The 23242-nt window shown below is 44.7% G+C and overlaps 1 protein-coding gene across 1 annotated transcript; it reads right to left on the reverse strand.

Annotated features, from left to right (window-relative positions):
- Positions 1 to 5870: 5870 nt before the first annotated feature.
- Positions 5871 to 23037, reverse strand: LOC144272163 (ATP synthase F(1) complex catalytic subunit beta, mitochondrial-like). The gene is made up of 10 exons (XM_077830057.1): positions 22920 to 23037; positions 21463 to 21645; positions 16344 to 16518; positions 12918 to 13039; positions 12345 to 12529; positions 11674 to 11832; positions 9406 to 9528; positions 9028 to 9240; positions 8643 to 8844; positions 5871 to 5968 (listed from the first exon to the last, which is right to left on the reverse strand). Exons 1-10 carry the CDS (start codon positions 23032 to 23034, stop codon positions 5871 to 5873), a joined length of 1575 nt encoding a protein of 524 aa, XP_077686183.1. The 5' UTR covers positions 23035 to 23037.
- Positions 23038 to 23242: the final 205 nt, after the last annotated feature.

Raw genomic sequence — 23242 nt, forward strand, 5'->3', positions numbered from 1 at the left:
GTATAGAATTGGTGCTGCCAAAGCATCTTCCAATATCACTTAAGATGCTCTGTTTTTGTCTTTTGGCTATGTGGGGCCAAACAACATACTGTGCATTAGAAACTGTAGCTGATTCTGCAGCCGGACCTACAGCCATTGCAGGGAGCTGGGGTGATCTGAGCACACATTTTGCAAAGGTGCCAAAAATCTGGACAAATCATATTTAACCTGAACAGAGACCATAAGGGCATCATACAAAAGTGTTTCATTGGGGCCTACTTGGATAATGCCATCTGGTGGCGTAGGCTACAGTGCCGGATAGTAGGCAGGGAGTATCCATAAGTGGTCAGGTTATAATATTGTATATCAGTACAATGTAAACATTTAACCTGACAATAACGTCCCTCCATCCCAAGTTCCTGCAGCGGAGGAGGAACATCCATCCATCCTGCATCTACAGACACAGTTAGATTAATGAAAAGTGCCCAACTCTCCCACAAACATTCACACCTATATTCTCCCAACCCGTTAGCGGCTTCATAAATGGTGTGAATCTTGACTGATCCATCCGAGGCCCTGGAAATAGAATAGTTTGTTTGTTCTAGGGGGATATCCTTAAATTGACACTGTCCTTTGGTCCTTTTCCCAACGTTCTGTGATCTTGCATCCCGAAATTGGGGGTCCTATATGTGTGTGCCCACATCCCCTGAAGCTAAATACCCAGTTACAGTCCAGATGCAGTGAGGGAGCCAAAGACTGTGGTAGTCGGTAGTCGAATTGGGACCTTGGTCCCACGTAATCCAGTCTGGGGATAAACCAAGTGTCTGGTTTCTTCACCCATTCACCGCTGCCTCTTGTAGGGAGTTGCACATACTGGTCAGCTTTGAAGCAGGTGTCTCTCGTGACATTTACCAAAGGCGGGTCCCAGGAGGCTGCACCAGGTACACTTGCCAGGAGGATTAACGTGGAGAGCCACATTTGTCACCTAGAAGAATACAATGTAAACAAAATGAATTTATTTATACATTTTAATTCTGGTTTTATGAACCCACGTTGGGATTCCCTACACCTTCACAGAGGTGTCTGTATGGTCCAATACCATGTGCGGGCCAGAGTACTTTGGCTGAAGTACTCCAGCGTTGTATATTCTTACCATGACCGGAACTCCCTCCTGTATGTCCACCCAGGAGGGGGTCTTTGGAGGGTCCTGGGCTTCTTGTCAGTTTTGGACAGTTAGTCTTACGGAGCGCAAGACTTCATTTTGGCATTGGATATATTCCTGTGCAGTATCACAGATCAGGGGAAGGGGAGCCAGGACTACACATCCTTCCCATAGAGACATGGTCGTTCCAGTAATAAGTTTGAAGGGTGAAACTCCTGTACTAGCAGTTGGGGGTTGCCCTCATGGAAAGAACGGCAGCAGGTAGTTATGCTACCCAGTTGGTTCCTTGAGATTGTAAAGGCTTTGTGATCTTTTTCTTTAGAGCTTAGTTTGCTTATTCTACCAATTCAGAACTTTCAGGGTGGTACGGACAGCAGAATTTTTGTTTAATGCCCAAGGCAGAGCAGACCACCTTCATAATTCGTCCTGTAAAATGCGTTCCCTAGTCTGAATCTATTGAACAGGGTAAGCCCCATCAGGGGCAGAATTCATTGGCCAGGATCCAGACCACCATTCCTGCATCACTCTTAGCTGTGGGGAAGCTTCAATCCATTGAGTAAAGTGATCAATTAGAACCAAGCAATATTTTTTTTTCCTTTTGCAGATGGCAAGGGACCTACAAAGTCAATTTGAATTTTTTGCATAGGGCCTGTGGGTCGAGGCGGATGCCTTATAGCTACTTTAAGCTTTTTGCCTCCATTACATTTGGACAATTGTCGAGGTATTGTCGACAGTGGTCATGTATGTCCAGTCATTTTAGGCCTCCATCATTTTCCTTTTATGTGGTACAGCATAGCTTTTGGGTTTGGATGTGTTGGCGGGTGCTTTGGATCACAAAGGTGAGCTATAATTGCTCTAGGAGTCACAAACTGTTGATCTTTTGTGACCTAGGTGTTGGATTTTTCAATTTTGCAGGCATTTTCATACCATGTCATTTTTCTTCTTTAGGGCTTTGCTCTTGTATCTCAGAGAAATTTGCTTTAAATTAGGGATTTGGGTGGCTGCTATTTGGAAATTGTCCTAGGGCATTGTGGCAGTCTCTTTAGCCGCCTGCTTTGCAAGGGAAAGAGGATCGTTGTTCCTGGTATGCCTTGATTTTGACTACGGCCACTTTGGATGGCTTTTGGATTGCTTCCAATAAATTTGTGACATACCCCCCCTTTTAATCCCCTCTGTTAGTCCAGGAATCCAAATAGTCATGAACCACCCCGAATGCATAGCGGCTATCCTTGTAAATAGTTACTTAGTGGCCTTCAGCTAGAAGGCAGGCCTGTGTTAGGGCCACCAATTCTGCCACTTGGTGACTGAGGCAAGGGAGCGGAGCGGAGATATGTACCTGACAGGTTGCAAACTGCCCAGCCGATGTAAGGTTGGCCATTAACATAGAACAAAATCGGAGAAGGGCAATGGCTGTTCAGATATAAATTGGTCCTTAACAATAGTATCCTCAGAAAGAGGGTACTGATGAGGTTTCCCTGTGGTTGGCATCAAAGTAGCAGGATTAAATGTTGATCCTGGTTAGAATGTGCAATTGTAATGTGTGGGCTTAAGAGGGTGCACTCCCACTTGAACCATTGGGCCGAGGTGATTTTTGAAATTTGGCCCCCCCATCCAGGATTTTATGAACCATATGTGGCACAAAGATTGTAAGAGGGGCCCCAGAGACTAGAGGGGCTGTGACAGTTACGGCACAAGAAGCTGCCTCCACAGCTTGGAGGCAATGGTTAAAGACTAAAGCAGAGAAATAGGCCACTGGGCAGCACCTGTTGCCATGGTTTTGAGTAAGCAGCAGTATGGCCAACCTGTACGTGTGTCCAAAGTTCAAATGGTACTGAGGGGTGGGGAAACCCAAGTGGCAGAGAGAAGGGATATTTTAAGTTTGGTTAAGCAGTGGTCATGTTCTGGTGACCAAGAAATGAGGTCGGAGGAGTCTTGGGCCCCTTTAAGGAGATCGAGAGGTTGTGCTAAGGTGGAAGAGGATGGGACATACTGCCTGCAAAAGTTGAGAAGCCCCATTAGTTTGCATAGCTCACGCACTGTTGTGGGGCTGCTGCAATTGCAATTCGACAGTCTGAGGTAAGGGCTTTTGAGTCCTGGGAGACCGTGTAGCCCAGATATTAGATGGTAGGTAAAGCTACCTGGGCCTTTCGAGGATTGGCCTTTAGACCTGCATCTGTCAAGGCCTGAAGTAGCCGTTGAAGGGCATATAAGTGGTCAGAGACCATAGAGGAGGCAAGCAATAGATCATCAACATATTGTAAGCATGCAGAGTTGGCAGCAGCCCAATTTACCAAGGAGAGAGCCTGAGCCATAACCCGGTGAAAAAGGGTAGAGGAGTTGTGGAAGCCTTGGGGCAGGCGGGCCCAAGTATACTGGGTGGGGCCAAAGGTGAATGCAAACCAGGGCTGTGATTCTGGGTGAATGGGGAAGCTCTAGAAACCATTAGCAATATCCAACACAGTAAAAATACAGAAAGAAGGGTCAAGGCCCGAAAGGGCCACTGATGGGTCAGCAACAAGAGGAGCAAGTTTTACTGCACTGTTAACCAACATGCGGACGTCAATGGTAGGCACCAGGAACTATCAGGGTTTTTAACTGGCCAGATGGGAGAGTTGATGGGGGAGGAACAGGGAACCAGTCTGCCTTGCTGCAGTAAAGAGTGAGTAATGCCACCTACCGTGTCCACGGCTTCAGGTTTGAGAGGATATTGCTTGGTAGGTGGAGGGAGTTGACCAGTAACCGGGACGGGTGGACAGAGAAGAGCAGACACCAAACTGCAAGAAAGCTTTTCTGCCCAAACAAAGGGGAGCCTGGAACATAATTCTTGAAAAAGGTTAGAGATGTCCCAAGTGAGAGGCAAGGATTTGGCAGTTGCAACAGAAGAGAGAAATTTTATTATTACGGAGAGGAATGGTATGAGTACGCATAAGTTTATCAGTAAACGTAACTGTACTTTGGGCAAGGTTAAGAGTTGCTGCAAGGTCGCAGAGGGCACCCATGCCCAAAATAGTCCCCTCTGCATTTGGAGCTACATAAAAAGACTGAGTCCAGAAGAATAGATTAGATTCTACAAGAACAGGGTAGCTTTTATAAGCCATGAGTTGTGCACCCCCACCTCTGAAATGGTAATGTACTGTTGTAGTAGTCAGTAATGGAAACTGACGCTCCCGCGTCCACGAGAATTGTGCATGGCTGGCCCCTTATCCATGCTTGTAAGCGTGGCCTTGAGAGGTTTATATCTGCATCAGTAGTACTGACAAGCAAGGGGGCCGCTGGATCCTAGCGGGTCATGGAGTTTAGAAGCCTGACCATTTATAAGTATTATAAGACACACTCTGTTATCTGCTGTCACCGGGTGGTTACTTGGAGAGGGGCTAGGGAAGCACTGGCCCTTAAGTCTGGATTAGAAGGAAGAGGAGGAGGAGGCCAATTACCTCAATTCTCCCCCATGTGTGCCAGGTTCCAATCTTGGATTTGTTTTTCAAGGCATTTCCAATTGATTTAGTTTTGGTCTTTATCAGTATTGCTCCTTGAATTAGTGTCAGTAAAATCACCCTTCTGTTATATGCTAGCAGCAATCTGGCATGCAGAGGAGCTGCTTTATTTTATTTTTGCTTTTAGAGTATTGTTCTCCGTTTGAATCTCACTTAATATGTGGTTTAAATCTGTCTTGGTTTAACTCTGATGTAAGAGGCTTTTGGAGCATTTCAAATTCCTGTAATTTCCTTTCACATTCACAGTACAGTATTACAATTCCTTTCTCTAACTTTCCTTTCCTCTGACCAGACCACCACAACACATTATCCTTCACACTCATGCCCTCATTCCATCCATCCTTAGTCTTTTGAACCTATGTTTTCCTTTTATAAAATCAACACGCATACTCTACCTTTTAACAACTAGGCACAGTGAAGAGATTACCCTTTCAGATTATTTTTGTGAATTTTTAATTTAACATTTTAATGATCTCAGAAGTGTCACTTTTCAATACAATTGTTTAATATTTTGTTCAACTTCCAGAAATGTGTTTTACATTTGGTTTGGACAGGAGCACTGTCCCTCTGATCAAAAGCTAACATGAATTATGGGTAGTCAACCTTTCTAGTCTTAAAAAACTGGATTAAATTTTTGCTCATTGAACTATGAAGCAGGCCAATTTTATAAGAACACACAAGTAGAGTTAATAGTTTTCCATTTGCAATACTGTAACTGATTACAGTAAAATTGTGTTTGTGCAATTCCTCAGATTACAGAAATAAACAAAAAATGTAAAGTCCAAAAGTGTCAAGTAGAAAAACTAATTCAGGGCAAATGCAGCATGAGGTTAATCAGCACTATTTTTGGTATCAAGTTTTTCCAAGGATCAAAAAGTAATCACACATCACCTTTCAAATGCCACTTTCATGAGTTAACTTTGATGTTCAGGATAGCCTTAAATTACTATTTCCAGAGGCAAAAGATTAGTCTTAATCTAAACAAAAATAAAGAGCCAGTAATCAGAGGAATTGTATATCACAATGTTTACTAACAAGATGTCTGGCTTTTGTAACAGACATTTGGGTGACATTTACATAATACCGCATGTTCACACGTACGAAAAAGGCCTTTAATTCTCTTCAGTAGATGTGAAAAAACTAGAGACTTCAGAGATTGGAACAACTGTTTTACACATACAACGTATACATGTATCAGAAATTTAAAAGACCATATGCAAATATAACAGTCCAGTTTAGGCATGTTCTTCAGACAGCTTCTGAGCTTTAGCAACAACTTCTTCAATTGGACCAACCATGTAAAAAGCCTGTTCTGGTAGATGGTCAAATTCACCTACAATGACACAATTTGAATAGGACAATTGTTGAAGGAAAGTTAAAAAGATATTATGAAGACTGAGGTAGTAGATTCCCGAAGTTTACCGTGGGTTTTTTAAAAGTGAAAGTGTTTACAAGATCCAGTATGTTTTCTACACTTGTAAGAGGCGTTCAGCTTTGTTTCACTTTAAAAATTAGCTATTATTTGCAACTCAACCATTAACATTGTGGTAATACATAGAACAAGAAAACAAAAGTGAACACAGTATTTTTATGGGCCAGATTAAGTGATATGTAAACAGCACAGTAGCAAAAAGTTTCTTAAAAAAAACCTACACTGAAGTATCTTGCCCTTGGTTATCAAGGCCATCCTTAATATACAAAAGGTAAGCTGTTAGAAGCCAGCCAGCAACATATTTACTCCTCCACCAGATAGTCACACCTACTTTTATCACAAACACAGTACATTGCAGACTACACATTACCACCTTAACTCTGACCCCTTTCTGCACACCCTTTTTTCCCCAGTGGTTCTCCCCCTCTCCAACACTAGTAATTCATGTTTGGTGTAGCAGTTGTGTTGTGAGAGGACAGTTTGGTAAAGGGATGTTTGCAGAAGGACAATTAAGGGGGTGACTGAAGGGTATCATTCCTACGAGGACAGAGAGAAGGCTGCAGCGCATAGTCTGCTACTTCTTATAGTGGCAGTAATAGTAAGATGCATGCCCAAGAGTGCAGGAATAGAGGGCTTTTGTGGATTTGTCTCAAGTATGCTGTTGTAAGAACCCTATCTACTTCCGAACAAGTTTTGTGGGGTTTTTTCCCCTAGGTTTTTTAAAATGCTTTAGTGGGGGTGGAGATGGGCCTGTATAGAGGTGGGAAGGCAGCTGCCGTCAGTAAAGATTTTATCCATCAACAACTGCACGAGAAACCCTTATCCTACAACAGATCTGACAGAAAAGGGCAGCTCCCAGATAAGATTTTATTTGCACTCAGCCGCTTCACCACCTCCTTTTCAGTCAGGCCTGCATGCATGTGGCCCCCATGAATCAGGCTTGTCTAATGGCTAAAAGCTTATGCATGTCATAACTAAGAGCCATCATCCAACCACCTCCCAGCCAAGTTTTTTATTTGACAGTTCAATGAATATTGTTCAATTACAACTAGCAGGATTGCCAAGGAAAAGTTTTCCAACCCAGATTTCCTATTAAACTCATGAAGGGAAAAAAACAAATGAACAGTATACATAGACAATTCAAAGGGCATAAACCCCTGAATCCCCCCCCGCCCCCTCCCCCACAGAGTGACTGGCCATTTATGCCTCATTTTAGAATGCAACCCTAAGTAAGGAATCACTAGTACTCTGTGCTTGAAAGGTGTACTACTGCAACTTCCCACAACACTGGCTGGCTATGTAGTCACTGGTGCAAGTAGCGCTGTTAGGGTCAGTAATTACGCTAGTGAAACTAAAGTAATCATCTAGGGCAGAGGTTCTCTAGGGCAGTGGTCCGGCGAGCTCCATTCAGGTGGTCCGTGGATTGTTCCCTCCAAGGTGCGGGCCTGGACAGACGCACACAAGAGAATGAAGGGCCACCCACCTAATTAATGGAGCCGTGCAGGCATGGCTCCACTAATTAGGTGCCTGGACCCTGGAGAAGACATACATGTAAGGTGAGGTGGTGGCCTTGGGGGCAATAGGGGGTAAGGGGGAAGGGGCAGTGGGGTGAGAAGAGGGGGTGGAGGAAATTTGGGACGTGCAAGGCTGCGGCGGCCAGAGAGGCAACTTTCCCCAGCTCCAGGGCTGCCGGAGATACCCCCCCCCCACCCCCTCCTCCCCAGCCCTAGCTTGGGGGCTGCCATGACAAGGGAGAGACCCCCCCCCTCCTTCCCAGCAACAATATAAAGCCACATTTCAGACAGCATAGTTTAGATTTTAGAATACTGTCCAGTTCTAAGGGTTAAGAGGAAGGAGATTGGTCCCAAAGCTACTAAGAAGAGAGACTGAACTACTGAAGTGTCCTACCCACCCTTGTCTGACAAACACCAAATCCTGCTCCCTTGTCTTCCTAATTCTCCCTGGATCATGCAGCAGGGACCAGCTTGGACTAGCAAGTGGCACAGTGCCTAGAGTCACGATGAAGGCATGTACAGAGGATCAGTGAAGAGGATACCCAGGCAATGACTCTCAAACAGCTTGGGGTGGTGCAAGCAGGGGCCAGGAAGGTTCTGACAATGGAGTGGAAGGGGAAGAAATCTGGGAGCCAAGTTGGATTTCAATCCCTTCCCCTGTTTTATAAATCTGTACTTGAGAACTAAATGCTTAAACATTAGATGTTGCACATCATGCTCCACACTGGCATGGCTGAATCATTGCCTAGTGCTCCACCCATCCATTTCCATATCCACTTGTTCGCCCCACATCTTATGCTTAGACTAAGCTCTTGGGTGAAGGAACCTTCTTTATGTTTGTACAGTGCTCCGCACAATAAGGCTGTGGCCCTTCGGCCCCACTACAATACATATGTGAAACTAACACCCCCTATTTTACTAAAGCAGAAACATTTAGTGAATGCATTTAAGCATAAGGTAGTCTGTAGAAGTGAGTGTCAAATATTAAAGGAAACTGATAATCTCCAGAATACAGCTCTGAAACTGGGGGAAATCATGCAAGTAAAAATATATTGGTTTACCAGATAAAATGCTCTTGAATCCCTTGATTGTTTCCTTCAAAGGCACCAATTTTCCAGCATGGCCAGTGAAGACTTCAGCAACCTGGAAAGGCTGAGACAAAAACCTCTGGATTTTTCGAGCCCGGGATACAGTTAGTTTATCTTCCTCAGACAATTCATCCATCCCCAAAATAGCAATAATATCTTGAAGGGATTTGTAATCCTATTATGGAGAAAGGAGGCAACTCAAATTAAATAATCTCTTGATACCATGTGTAGATACATTAATATTGCAACTTATTCAAAAGACTAGATATCAAAGTTGAATTTCACTGATTAAGTCTTAACACTCAGTTATCTCCAGTTTGAATTAAATTCATTGGGGAAAATGTAATTAACAAGATACCTGAAGAATCTTCTGTACACCACGAGCCACATCATAATGCTCTCTGCCAACAATGTTAGGGTCCATGATACGTGAAGTAGAATCCAGAGGGTCCACTGCTGGATAGATACCCAGTTCAGCAATGGCACGGGATAATACTGTAGTAGCATCTAAATGTGCAAAAGTAGTAGCTGGAGCAGGGTCAGTCAAGTCATCAGCTGGTACGTAGATAGCCTGAAATAAGTCATTTTGAAAATCAAAGTATAAGATCTTAGTAAAAAAACTAATACTCGTTAAGCCTCATAATATATCTACTATTAACTGCCACCTTCACCTTCTACTCATGAAGCTAAGCACCGAACTCTTTACTGATATAAAGATACCTGTTTAACACCATACCTGTACTGATGTAATTGATCCCTTTTTAGTAGTAGTTATTCTTTCCTGCATTGTTCCCATGTCAGTAGCCAACGTTGGCTGATACCCTACAGCAGAGGGGATACGACCAAGAAGTGCAGACACCTGAAGATCAAAGGAGAAGATAACGTAGCAAGTTAAAGAACTCTTGTAGTTCATTTTCTCAGATACATCAAAGGTTCTTAAACTGCGCTGTTTAAAAAGTGTTAGGAAGCATACAGGGCACAATACTAAGTGGAGCGGGAAGACGGCAAACAGTTAGCAGGTCTGCTCTCAGCCTTTACACTCAGTCACCAAATGGAAAGAGTGGAGACAAAAATCAGGATGGTACCCCATTTCATTCTTCCAGCAAGAAGGAAAGTTGGAATGGTCTTTTCACTTCAGCAGGCAGGTTTATTATTCCTTGGCTACAGACAAACCAGGAGTACTGTGTGCATTCACGAGGGCAGAGCAAGAAAGAGGAAGTAGGGAGAGAGAGGGTATGATCAAAAGTTGGTGAATTTTGGAGGCACAAGAGCCAGAGAGATATTATAGAGGATTAGAGGAAGGCAGAACAGAACTATGTGCCCACAAAGAAAATAAAAGAAAGATAGCAAGAGTGATATAAGCATACATCTCCTTTTCTTTCCACCTCCTTCAGACACACACAGGGCCTGTCATTCTGGGCACTGGACACCAACATCCCCAACCTTTAGCAGGGTTGTTGCAATTTTCCCTATCCTGAGGAAATCCACTTTAAAAAACAAAACAAAAACAAAAAAACCCAAGAACCCCCAAGGTTTACAATGAGAAACGTACTACATACAATATGTGATTCACTTTATGAGCATATTTATTCTGTGAACAGAAAGACATATGTAGTTCAAAATTAAAAGCTTGTAGTCCAGCATGCAGAATAAAGAGTGTGCATCATACTAACTGTTAAGCCTACAATGCTTTTGTATCTATTTTTAAATAAAGATATATTTAACTTATTTGGCTAATTTTCCTACTGTCTAAAGTTTTCTATGTCACTCAAGTAGTTTTAATGGAGCTTGAAAGTGAGACCCAGTAAGGCCAGCTGGAGCTTCTACACCTCCCAATAAAAAATTAAACCAGTTAAGGAAGGATACAACCATGCGCGGTGGAACTGGGGCTTTCAGAAGCAACAGCTTACTCCATGGGCACAGTTTCATTTTTTGTCTACCCAAGAGCAACAAGGTCACCAAACTGCATACACCTTTCACCACTCCAGCCATTAAGTATTGCCACACTGGGACCAGCTGGGTGCCTATGTTGACTGGAGGATCTATTGCTTCTTCAGTTTCTCCCCTACCAGACCCAACACCAGCTAGTTTGGGATATTAGCCACCTCCTTTCCCCCACACCAGTCATTCACCCAATCATACACTGAACTGGAGCCAGAGAAATGGTGCTGTCAAGGCAGCCTATAATTGCCCCTGCCTCCAGAAGCCATGCTACTCATCAGCACTAAGCCGTGTTTTGCTCTTCCCATTTTGGGTTCTAACAGAAATTTGTCACCACTTTGCCACCCCTTCTCCACTCCCCCTTACTCAGACCCTCAATTGCTCTCTTAATTACTTCTATAGTATGTCCTCCATGCTTTTCAGCTAGGTCTTATTACTAGCAAACCAAATATACAAGAAAGTTGCAACCTCCAAGAAAGAAGGAGTCCTGCAGGGAGAAAGCTTCTAGGAAAAACTGAACTCAAGAGAAAGCTTAGGCTGAGGGGGTTTTGTATTATTTTAAGTTAATAGAGGTAAACGCTTGGAAGTGAAGTTTGGGTGTGTTTAGGTCTTTATTCTGTTTAAGTCAAAGTAAGAATTTACAGTTACTCTGTGGATATTGCTACACCCACTCTAAAGTTGGCTTGGGCCTGATCCTATGCTTCTGAAGAGCAATTTAATTGTTTGACTTTGGAATCAATCAAGTGTGGGCCACTTGGTGTAAGTCATAGGGAGGATACACCTAAAGGCTTTATTCTTCCCCTTTAAAATTGTAGGGTTTTGTACCTAGCTAAGAAGATAGCTAGGCAACTTTTTTTCAAAACTTGACTGGCATATACAGAGTTCCCTCCTCCCAAGCAAGAGGAGACACTGAATTTTTGCTTAAAATTGGTGTTCGATAGGTTTTCATCATTCTTTTTTGGGGCGAGGGGCACAATAAGCGGTTCCAGGTTCAGAGCTCTAAGAGTAGTTTTTAGATTCTGAGGTAAGTATTGTACTGGAACTTTTTATTATGAATACTAACCTCTGAACCAGCCTGGGTAAATCTGAAGATATTGTCGATAAAGAGAAGCACATCCTGTCCTTCTTGATCACGGAAATATTCAGCAACTGTCAAACCCGTCAGGGCTACTCTGGCACGGGCACCTGGAGGCTCATTCATTTGACCATACACAAGTGAAACCTGGAATTCAATTACAGAAATAAAATTAGGCTACTACATTTTCTATAGATAATCAACACTATATAACGAGATGTATTATATTCAACACCCACAGGCCTTGGACCAATTGTGGAGGCAAAGGCCAGGGACCAGATGACAATGGCATATGTGCTGTGTAATTTTTTTTAAGCAACAAAACCGTTTATTAATGTAAGTATTTTTTTCCTAAAAGTATGAACACTTTTACAAGACTAAACTTTCACTCTAATCTTATAAGTTAGTACGCCACTAAAGCAGCAAGGGTGATTGATTGAAGGTCCACTATTAGAATCTGCGGACCTGCCTAACTGGAAGAACATAAAAATTAGCATGTATATACAAGTCAAATTGTCACTGCTCACATACAGAAAGTGTTTTTTTCTTGGAAAAATTGTATTAAAATAGTATGTTGCCAAACAATCCACTGTAATGTACCACAAACAATAGGGTGTGTGTTTTGTTTTGTTTTAATACTCACACCCTTTGAAAGTTACCTTGGAAGTGGCATCCTTCAGGTTGATGACACCAGATTCAATCATTTCATTATACAAGTCATTACCCTCTCGTGTACGCTCCCCTACACCAGCGAAGACAGAGTAGCCACCATGGGCTTTAGCAACATTGTTAATAAGTTCCATAATTAATACAGTTTTTCCTACACCAGCACCACCAAAGAGCCCTGAAACAACAATTTTTGTCAATACAATTGAGTTTGCAGTTTGAGATTGTCAATTAATGTAATTACATCCAGCTACAATACTTCACTATTATCCCTCAAAATGCCTGTTAACAGTGTAGGAATATTAAGCTAACTCTAGAGCAAAACAAACCAATCTAAAATTTGCTGCTGTTAGCAGAATCCATTTTCAACAGCTAGTTTGTTTAATCTTCCGCACTAGAACACTTTCTAGTAAGCACACAGATTTAGGAAACTGAATAAGACTAAAATTTTAAAGTTTATATAAAGCAAACTTAGTTTCCCTCAAACTGAAGTACAGAATGTTTTATGTACAGTACTGGTTGCATAAATTTACAGTATATCTATTTGCTTCAGAAGAGAAACTTACCAATTTTACCTCCTTTGGCATATGGAGCCAATAAATCTACAACCTTAATACCAGTCACAAGAATTTCTTGCTCAACACTCATATCTTGAAATTCAGGAGCTTCAGCATGAATAGATGCAAACCTGTAAAGAAGATCTTTAACTATTTTACATATTTTTGTCTTTACTATCAAAATTTCAAGAAAAAATTGTTTTTAAGAGATACTCAATAAGGTGGTTATATTAGTGGTCCCTAAACAGAAATCAAGTTTACATCTAGGTAAAATTTAGAAGCGCCATCAGTAAAAATTACGAATTAGAAGTGTCTAATTCAAACAGTACTGGATTTGCCAATTGTGACACAGAGACCCGTTGGCAAAGGATCCGGTTCTCTGCAAACAGCTTACTCCAGAATTGACAAATTCATTACAACACACACACACCTTGCAGGTTATTTATCCATAAAGAGTAATATGTAACATCTCTAAGAAAGCTCATAATTTGTCAAGATTCATAATTGTTGTGAGAGGCATGTACAGGTAATATTTAAGGAATAATGTATTTATACTGAAAGTATGCTTTATGGACTTGAGTAGAAATTAATCACCAGGATATAATGTGTCTTGGTGATGGCCCATTCAGGCAAGGAGAATGTGCCATGCTGCCCTCTTTAGCAAGTGATGCAATGCAAGGTTCAACTGTTCAACCTTGCGCAATACTAAGGCTTTCAATGGAAAACCATCAGAAGCAATGACAAAAAAACAAAACATAAAGGTACAAAAGAAACTCGACAGACAGGGTGAATCCCTGTCTTGTAAATAGAAAAGGCAATATAACACAGATGCTGGAAAAGGACTATCACCATTCACCAAAGAAACCCTATGTGAAGCAGGAGTGCTTTAATGAACATTTGGAGCCTGGTTCTTGTGAAGCCAGCCAGCTCTGCAACAGATTGAACTTTGGGGTGGGGGGAAATCTATTTTATAACATAGGAAAAGTAACTATTCATAAGCATAGACCTAGGCTCACATTTTATGATTTTGTTTTGCATTGCAACCATCTGTTTCTGCCACACACTCTTGTTTCTAGAGAAATCTTTACTCTTTCTTAAAAAAACAACATGCTTTTATTTTATCGTAAGTGCTGTGTGGTTTACAGTAAAACTGGTAAACTGAGTTACACTGTACCTTTGGGTGCAGAGGATCTGGAATTTCTGGGAGTAGCCAATATCCCAAGCTGGATATCACAAGGAAATGATTCAAAGGAATTCAGGGATTTGGGGTGCACCTAGAGTTAATCTGCAAGGCGAATTTAGGGCTGGCATAGCTCAGAGGGGAGTGCTTGAGCAGATGAAAGGCTGGTGGAGACAAAGACAACACCCAGCTACCACAAGATAGACTCCCCCTCACTGGAGGCAGGGGGGGGTAAAGCAAGGTGACTCACAGTCCTGGGTTCCTTGAGAACCATCACAGCAATATATTGACCTTTTAAGATATTTCTGAAAAGTCTACTGTTCTGGTGTCAGAAAAATGATGCTCTTACTAATATTCTAATGAGTTTTTGCATTAACTATTTACAAGGAGGTCACACCAGTTTCGTGAACATGGCAGGACATAATCTCAAATGATCTCAGTTTAAGTACTGATTTATCACAATTAAAATTCCCTTCCTTATCTTTATTGGGCATACGCTGCTTCACCTTTGCAGATGCAAAGGACATTGCCTTCAGCACAACCAGTGTGATTAGGAATGCCGGTGCAGTCTTTTATTAGCTGCATAACCCAGCTCCCCACATACAGCCGAGCCTGTTGATCCTCCACTGCATAGATCTACTAGCCATTCTCCCCATGCATGAAGGAACCAACTACAGGAGGCATGGAGACACAGATTGGCCTTTGCTGCTGTCACCCCTGCAATCTGGGCTATGAGGGAGGGAAAAATCCCTTCTCCCACTCCAGTTATTGGGGAATTCCCCAGCATTAAGTGGAATTACTTGAGCTGTAGACTGTGCTCTAAATTCTATCCCCAGTAAATGTTGAAGAAGCACAGCTACCACAAGTTTCCAGGTTTATTTTCTGTTTGCTTGGGTGTGACAGAAAGATGATCTTCCCCTCCACACTCAAGCTGGCAAATACCTGTAATATTTGGGGGGCCTCACTAGGTGGTTACAAGTCCAATTTCTTTTGTTGGCAGGATGCTGGACTTTGCTTGTAGTATTCAGTTTACTACTATTTAGTACTGTAGACTAGTATTTCTTCAATTGTTTCGGTAATTATTAATGCAGTATCTTATAGTTAAATATCATTTTCTCAACATCCCTGTGAGATGAAGGAATATCATACCCATTTTACAGATGGAAACTGAGGCACAGAGAGATGAAGGTCAGAAGTGTCCACTAACTTTGGGTGTCTAATTTGAGACACATAGGACCCAATTTTTCCAGACCACTTAGCATGATATAGCACTTATGCTCAAGGCACAGCTCCCCTGATTTTAAATGCACCTGAGAGTGTTCACAAGTCAGACCTCAGGGTCTGATGTCAATCACCCAGAAAATAAAGAATTAGTGACCATTTGCGAAAAGATTTATTTAAATTGCTTGACTCTGTGGCAGAAGTAGAGATAGAATCCAAATCTCCAGGGCAGCATTCAACTGCTTTAGCTATCAGATCACCCTTTCCCCTCTATCATTGCACACTTCTGCAACAATTGAAGCAGGAGATCCTGCAGACTGGTCTCTCAGTACACAACCTTGCTTTATCCCCTGAGTAGGTCCACCCGGACAATGAATGAGGCAGGGGGCCTGTGGTGGTGGTGGGAGGCGGGGGGGGGGGGGGGGGGAAGTAGTACGGTAGAACCTCTGCTTTCCCTTTATGTTTTTTGGTAGTTTACATTTAACACAGTACTGTACTGTACTTGCTTTTATTTTTGGGTCATCTCTGCTGCTGCCTGATTGCGTACCTCTGGTTCCAAATGAGGTGTGTGGTTGACTGGTCAGTTTGTAACTCTGGAGTTCGTAACTCTGTGGTTCTACTGTACATGGTGATGTAACTAAAGACTATCATGACGCATACATACAAGGAGGCCAAATTAAGGTTGCAAAGAACCTTACTTCTAGCATTTCCCAACTTTTGAGTGCTTACTTTGCGATTTTCATCATGTTAATTTTATGTAGTTTTTTTTTAATTTAATATCAGTATAGCTTATACTCCTTCCCATACAGAAATAAACTATACCGATAGACACTTTTATAACTGGTAAACTGCGTCCACACTAGGGAGGTCAAACTGCTTTAACTATACTGGTATAATTAACGTGGTACAACTTTTACGTTTAGACAAGCCTTTGGATTCCTGCACCCTCACCACTTCTTTAATGGCTACCTTCAGAACAATATACTAATAACAGCAATTTCTTCTCCAAATCAACTAAATTTAAAAATACTCACTGTTTCGTTGCAATAGGTCCTCTTTCATCAATTGGCTCACCAATTACATTCATGATCCTTCCCAGTGTTTCTGGCCCAACTGGAATTTTTATAGGCGCACCCGTGTCCAGAACTCTCTGCCCGCGGGTTAAGCCTTCAGTGCCATCCATGGCAATTGTTCGAACGGTACTTTCACCTAAGTGTATAGAATCTAAGTTTACTCTTTAAACAGAGAAAGTTCACCTTATTGTAGGAGAACTTCAGAACTTTTAAAGTAGTTACGTTCAGAGGTTTCAGAACTGAGAGTCAAATTATGTAGTACAACTGGACATTACTTCATGCCTCAGCCAACTGAGATAAAAATTTAGTTTTTTCTGATTTAAGGTTGGCTTGCCAAAATCAATTATAAGATTCCTACATTGGCAAATCAAGTTTAAACAGAAGCTCCACAGATCATCTTAAGTTATAGTAATATTTTTAAACAGTGCTCTACATAATTACATAGTCTTCATTACATTCACACTGAATTATCCAGAGTTACAGAGTATTCTAAGCTTGTTTTGGAGATTTATTTATTTTTAAAAGTAAACAATGAACATTAACTATCATTGTAGGGAAAAAAAATTATTATCTGCAGAACTCACTGCTCACCACATATTGTGCTCCAGAATCTTAGCTTTCATTTTGAATTAAGTTAAATGTCTAGCCCTTCGGTTGTCAAGACAAGACTGAAAACATGAACTCAGTGGAAACTGTTGAAATGTTGTCCTAAGTTTGCAGATAACATGAAACAGTGTTGGGGAGAGCTGTCGTGCCCAACCATCTCAATTACAGACCAAGACACCATAGGCGGCAAGTTATATTGGCCCGTGGTGCCCATGCTCCACCAATGTTCAGAGCACAGGTGCCCGGCTTCACCAGTGTTCGGACCTCGCCCACTGCCCCCATGTACCTTCCCTGGAGCATCCCTGCACCCTGGGCAGCAGCTGGCTGTCGCTCCCTGCACTGTGCTACCTCACCGGCTGCCTCCTTTCATGCTGCGCCCACCAGCACCACTCCACTGCTCAGACTGCAAGGGAGCAGGGCAGGCTGAGGTGGCTGCTGCTGTCGTCTGCGGAGGGAGGATGCACACCTGACATGATGGCAGCCCCACCTGACCCTGACGCTTCACTAATCAGGCCACTAGGTGATGGAGCACATCCTCCTCCCCCCAGCGCTGGGCAGCACACACACAGTGCCAAGGTGGGACAGCAGAGAGGGGCCCTAGGAGCACATGCAGAATGGTGCGATGTGTGTACTGCCAGCAGCAGGCCCACAGACAGCAATTCTGGGCCCCAGGGCAGATCAATCAATGGGCTCCCTTCTCCCCCTCCCTCAGCCAGGGCCACAAGCCCCCCTGCCCGGAGAAGCCTCGAGAGTCCCCACTCCCTGCCAGAGGACTGCCGCCGGCCGCAGCCGCATCCCACACTTGCCTGGAGGAGCCCCAGGGCAGCTATGTTGACCCAACTTGCTCTGGGGAAAAGCCACAGCGTCTCTTGATTCAAAGATGCTTTTGATATGCCCTATGCAGGTTCCGGGGTGGCTGAAGCAACAGTATTTGCTATTCCCCCAGAACCTGCATGGGGTATATCAAGAGAATCTTTGAATCAAGATACGCTTTTCCCCAGAACAGGTAGAACTATCGCGGCAGTGGCCAGGGCACCCAGGCTCTTTTAAATCGCCCAGGCCCCTGGGCAATTGCCCCCTTTACACCCATCCCCTGTTGGCAGGCCTGGCCGGTGGGGAGAGGGCTCAGGGAGGGTCCTTCTCTGGCCCCAGCCCCCGAGCATCCTGCCTGCACCCCAAACTCCTCATCCCCAGCCCCACCCCAGGGCACAAACCCCCAGCCACAGCCCTCACCCCCCCCACACCCTAACCCTCTGCCCTAGCCCTGAGCCCCCCCCACACCCAAACCCCTCATCCCCTCATCCCCCAACCCTCTGTTCTAGCCCTGAGCCCCCTCCCACACTCCTAGCCCCAACCCAGAGCCCTCACCCCCAGCTAGAGCCCCCATCTCCACACACCCCAACCTTCTGCCCTAGCCCTGAGCCCCCTCCCTCACCCCAAACCCCTCACCCCCACCTCCAGCCAGAGCCCTCATCCCCACACCCCCACCACACATTGTGCAATATAGGGAAACTTAAACCCTTACTGTTTCCAGTCCATTTTTACATTGTTTTAAAAATATATATATCGGCTTACAAGGCAGGTGTCAGGGGGTGAGGCTTGTACCCACTCTGGGCACCACCAAAAATTATACAAACCTGGCATCCATGCATGAGACTCTGTAATTCTGTGGCATCTTGGGGAAAGCAGTAGATGCATTGAATTTACGTTATTTGCAGCTAGGTGCCTGATACAGTTTCCTGTCTTCCTGACCTGCCAGGAATTGTCTACATCTCTCTTGTTCTCCAGCTTTCCCCACAAGAGGGAGTTAGGTGGATTACAGTGTACAATCTCTGCAGCATTCCTTGGACCTGGGCAGCATGGGGTCACGGAGCCAGACCTGGAGCCCAGCTTGCTACCAGGGAGTCTGGGGGGAGCTAGAGTGTAGGCTGGGAGCGGAGATGTCTGGAAAACAATGTACCAGTGAGGAGCTGACGCCAGTTACAAATTCCTCCCCTTCCTGACACACAAGGGAATGGGAAGGACAGGAGATACTGAGAAACATCCAGAACAACATTACAGGAACAGAATCTCAGAGCTGGGCTACCTGGAGCTTATAGAAATAAAATCCTCAGAAATAGACACTAGTGTATATTTTCAGGGAGGACAGAGAAAGAAATTAAGGATATTTCATGGAGATAAATTAAATTAACCATGTAGCAGAATATAGGAGTACTTGCAGCAGAGCTTTGTCCCTTTTTGCCACAGCACCTTGGCTGGCCAAGCAAAGGGAGGTCCTACACTCAACTTTATAACATCTGTCTCTCATGTGATAACTTTAGAACACCACATCCAATCAATTCCAAAATTTCAGGAAATGTTCTAGACATAAATGGGCAGAATCCTATTTATTTTGGTGAAAACCTGAAGGCCCCACCCCATGGACTCCCTGAATCTAGTTAGCAGACCCAGGAGTTTCAACCACTTCTGCAGTTGCCTATAGATCAAAGAACTGGTTGATGACAGCCATTAATACCTCCCCACACAACAATACCTCCTCCTCCAATCCCTCCCCTGAATATCATCTCTGGCCATGGCTCCAAAACAGAGTTTGTGGCATATGGGACAACCTGTATGAAAAGGACAGTGCCCCTGACCCGGAGAAAGAGAATGGAGCATTCTAGTATTGGGAAAGGGGGAATGACAGAGCACAGACAGCCCCTGACACAGTAGGAAAGGGACAGTTGCAATGAGTCCCAGAAATACAGGAAGATGGGAGGGTGGCACACAAGAAGCTTTTTGGGGGAGAATAAAGAGATACTTGGTTGCTTCTGTAGGCTAAGCTTCATGCATGTAACCCTCTAGTACAGGGATGGGTAAACTTTTTGCCCTGAGTGCCACATCTGGGCGGGGAAATTGTATGCAGGGCCATGAACATAGGGTTGGGGCAGGGGGTTGGGGTGCAGCATGCGGCAGGGGGCTCAGAGCAGGTGGTTAGGGTGCGAGGTGCAGGAGGGGTTCGGGCTCTGGCCCGGCACCACTTACCTCGAGCGGCTCCAGGGTGGCAATGGCTCGCAGCGGGGCTAAGGAAGGCTTCCTGCCTGCCCTGGCCCCACACCACTCTCGGAAGTGGCCAGCATGTCCAGCAGTAGCTCCTGGGGGTGGGGTGGGGCAGGCGGCTCTGCCACGCATTGCCCTCGCCTGCGGGTACCACCTCCCAAAGATTCCCCGTTCTCAGCCAATGGGAGCTGCGGGGACAGTGCCTGCAGACAACAGCAGCGCACAGAGCCCTCTGCTCCTCCCTCCTCCGGGGGCCGCAGGGACGTGATGCCAGCCACTTCTGGGAGCGGCACGGGCCAGGGAACCTGCCTTAGCCCAGCTGCACCATGGGGCTGGCAATCCCATGGGCCGGATTGAAAGCCCTGACGAGCCACAGTTTGTCCTCCCCAATATATATCTTCAAAAAATTTATGAAGTTTTCTCTTCAACGTAGACCATTGAAGTCTTACACAATTTTTTCCCTCTGTTACAACATCTTACGAATATGGTTTCACAAGCCCTGAGAAAAGCCAAATCTACCTCTAGCTATGGGGTGAGAAAGGAAGAAACTATCAAGTCACAGAAGCAACACAGATTCTGAGTTGAGAGAACACTGGTATCCACCAACAACAGGAAGTGCCCTATCTGAATCCCCAGGAGTGTTTGGATACTGCTTCGCCATGGGACCAAAGTCATACGGTCTTTCCTTTAATGTTACTGAGGATACCAGTATAAACGGAAAAGCCATTTGGGTTTTAGCCAAAAGAAAGGGTTCTCTTGAAAGGAGAATCATTCATCTGAGCCTTTGGAACCTATACCAGAATGGCAAGAAAATTATGAAAATTGATTGGCGGGATGAGGTCCATGTTAGAAGTCCTCTAAAACGGTCCTCTAAAACGGTTAGTCTAGATCTGGATCTTGCCTCAAGGGTAATTAGTGCCAGATCCTGATCATCCAAATCTGGACTCTTAGAAGAGAATATTAATTTACATGGCATATATGCGGACCAGAGAGGTTTTTGTGGGGCATTGGCCTGGACAGAAGCACAGTTCAAAACATTCCTAAGGGCCTTTTCTAGGTAGGTCTGAGAGAAGCCAAAGTGGCTTTGTCCAGTCAGGTCTGGGAAGCTTAGGCCCAAAGGAAAAGAGGAAGCCTACTTGAAGAACCAAGATGGTACACGTGAAAAAGAGCAAAACCAACACTGATAGAAAACGCATCTCTGCTGCAGCAGGATTTCGGGAAATGATGGGAGCATGCTACATCCAAAGTGCACGGTAGAAGGGACCTCAATAGTACAATGTGCAATAGAACAAGGGTCGTGGGTAGTAAGGAAATCTCTTCAGGACAGCTTTCAAACTACCCTAGAGTCAATAGTGGTAAAACAAAGCTAGAGAAAAGGAGAAAATAGCAACAACGACCAACAATTAAAGCATATGGCTTTACAAGACAGACTTACCAAGGTGCTGAGCAACTTCCAATACCAATCTAGTTTCACGGCCTGTTGCTTCCAGGGCATTGAGAATTGGAGGAAGGCCTTCATCAAACTGGACATCAACAACAGCACCAATAATTGCAACAATACGCCCTGTTTCAGTACCAGATTTGGCAGACTCTGAAGTCTTAGCTGCATAATTTCGCCCTAACAAAAAATAATTGCCAGAATCAAAATTAGAGCAATTGGCCTATTAGTTGGAAACATGACCCTCTCTTCATTTTATGTATTTTACTGACGTAAACCAGATTTAAATTAAAGTACAAATGTGACACTTGTTAAAGACTCTAGGAACAGAACATAAAAATGTAGCATTCTTCATAATAGAAACCTTTAAGAAGTGGGACTAAGTTGATGTTTTACTATGGGAACTCAGGATTAAATAAACAAACATCCAGATGCTATTTTACTAGTAGATTACATCATAGTCAGGGAAAGCACAAGTACACCTGATTCCTAATTACATGCGCAAATCAACAGAAGCAAAATTTAAAAATGGGTGCAGCATTCACCATCCTCCACAGGGCCTCTGCATCAGTGATAAGAAGGCGCATCAAGTTCTAATACCGCCCTGATAAGAAGCATAAGGTTTTTTGCTCTGGATCACATCAGCGATCTATCAGGTTCAGTATCTCTGATAGTGGCCTTCTAATTAATACTTCAAAAGAAGAAAACCCTTTAGAGCACATTGCACCTAGCTAATTATATAGTGCTTAGTGGAAAGGGACTTACTTTTTTTAACACCCATGTTTGGGCATCTTACAACCAAAAACATGAAAGCAAGCACTGAGCTGACTGGCACAACATGTTGGTGCTGATCATTTTAAGCCCAGAAATGGATACTCAGAACAAGTAAGTGTGTGTGTGTGGGGGGGGGGGGAGGTGTTCAGATTAAAGGGCAATAAAAAAGATGAAGGTTGGGAGAAAACAAACAAACCATATTGCTTCCAACAGAGCTGCTGAGCATGTTCTGCACACACCACTGAAGGCCACCCCCACGCTGCCTAAGGAAGGGAAACATCAAGATGCCCATTGCGGCTCAGAAGCAGGGACTAGGGGAGTCACGGGTGGAGCAGAGAACCCAGGTCTCCTGCCTCCCTCCCAGCCCAGAGTTTTCAGCCCCTCCCGGCCCAGCACCCCAGCCCCGAGCAGGCTTCAAATGGGGCAGGCGCCAAGAAGCCAGCAGAGCTGCGGAGCGCCCCGCCCGGTGCAGTCGGTGTGGGTGCCCCTGGGCCCCGGGAGGTGAAGGGGCAGCAGGCTCCGAGCAAGGGGCAAAGCACAACGAAACAGGGCGCTCGGGGACCAGCGAGGCCAGGAGGCGGCGGGCGCCTGGGACGTCCCTAGGACGGACGCAGCGCGAGGGTGCGACCAGGCTGAAACCTCCCCCCAGCGCTTCCCGGGCGCGGGACCCCCAGACTCACTGTGCGGGAGCGCGGCGGAGGCGGCGGCTCCTGCTGCCAAGCAGCCACGGTCCGCGGCAAGGGGCTGGAGAGCCCGCAGGACCGCCACGCCGCCTAGCCTCGCCCGCCCCAACATGGCTACTCCAACAGTCCCCTGCGCCAGCCGCCTCGCGCCTTTCTATCGCCAACGGCCGCGGCTGAACCGCGCGCGCCCCCTGGCGCTAACGAGGAGACGGCGCATGCGTAGCGGGAAAGTGTTCCATCCTGTCCCAAAGCGGCCGACCTTCCCTCCCGTGAGGGGACGACGCCGAAAGAAACTACATTTCCCAGTATGCAATGCTCCC

This window comes from Eretmochelys imbricata, chromosome 11, assembly GCF_965152235.1.
Source record: "Eretmochelys imbricata isolate rEreImb1 chromosome 11, rEreImb1.hap1, whole genome shotgun sequence".
Classification (NCBI taxonomy): domain Eukaryota; kingdom Metazoa; phylum Chordata; order Testudines; family Cheloniidae; genus Eretmochelys; species Eretmochelys imbricata.

What these genes read in the sequence shown, in the direction of transcription:
- LOC144272163 (XM_077830057.1), bottom strand. Translation starts at nt 23,034, where the DNA reads ATGTTGGGGCGGGCGAGGCTAGGCGGCGTGGCGGTCCTGCGGGCTCTC. An exon ending in TGCCAAAGGAGGTAAAATTG is followed by an intron (nt 12,530 to 12,917) that starts GTAAGTTTCTCT and finishes TTGTTGTTTCAG; the next exon opens with GGCTCTTTGGTGGTGCTGGT. An exon ending in TGAAGGATGCCACTTCCAAG is followed by an intron (nt 11,833 to 12,344) that starts GTAACTTTCAAA and finishes ATTGAATTCCAG; the next exon opens with GTTTCACTTGTGTATGGTCA.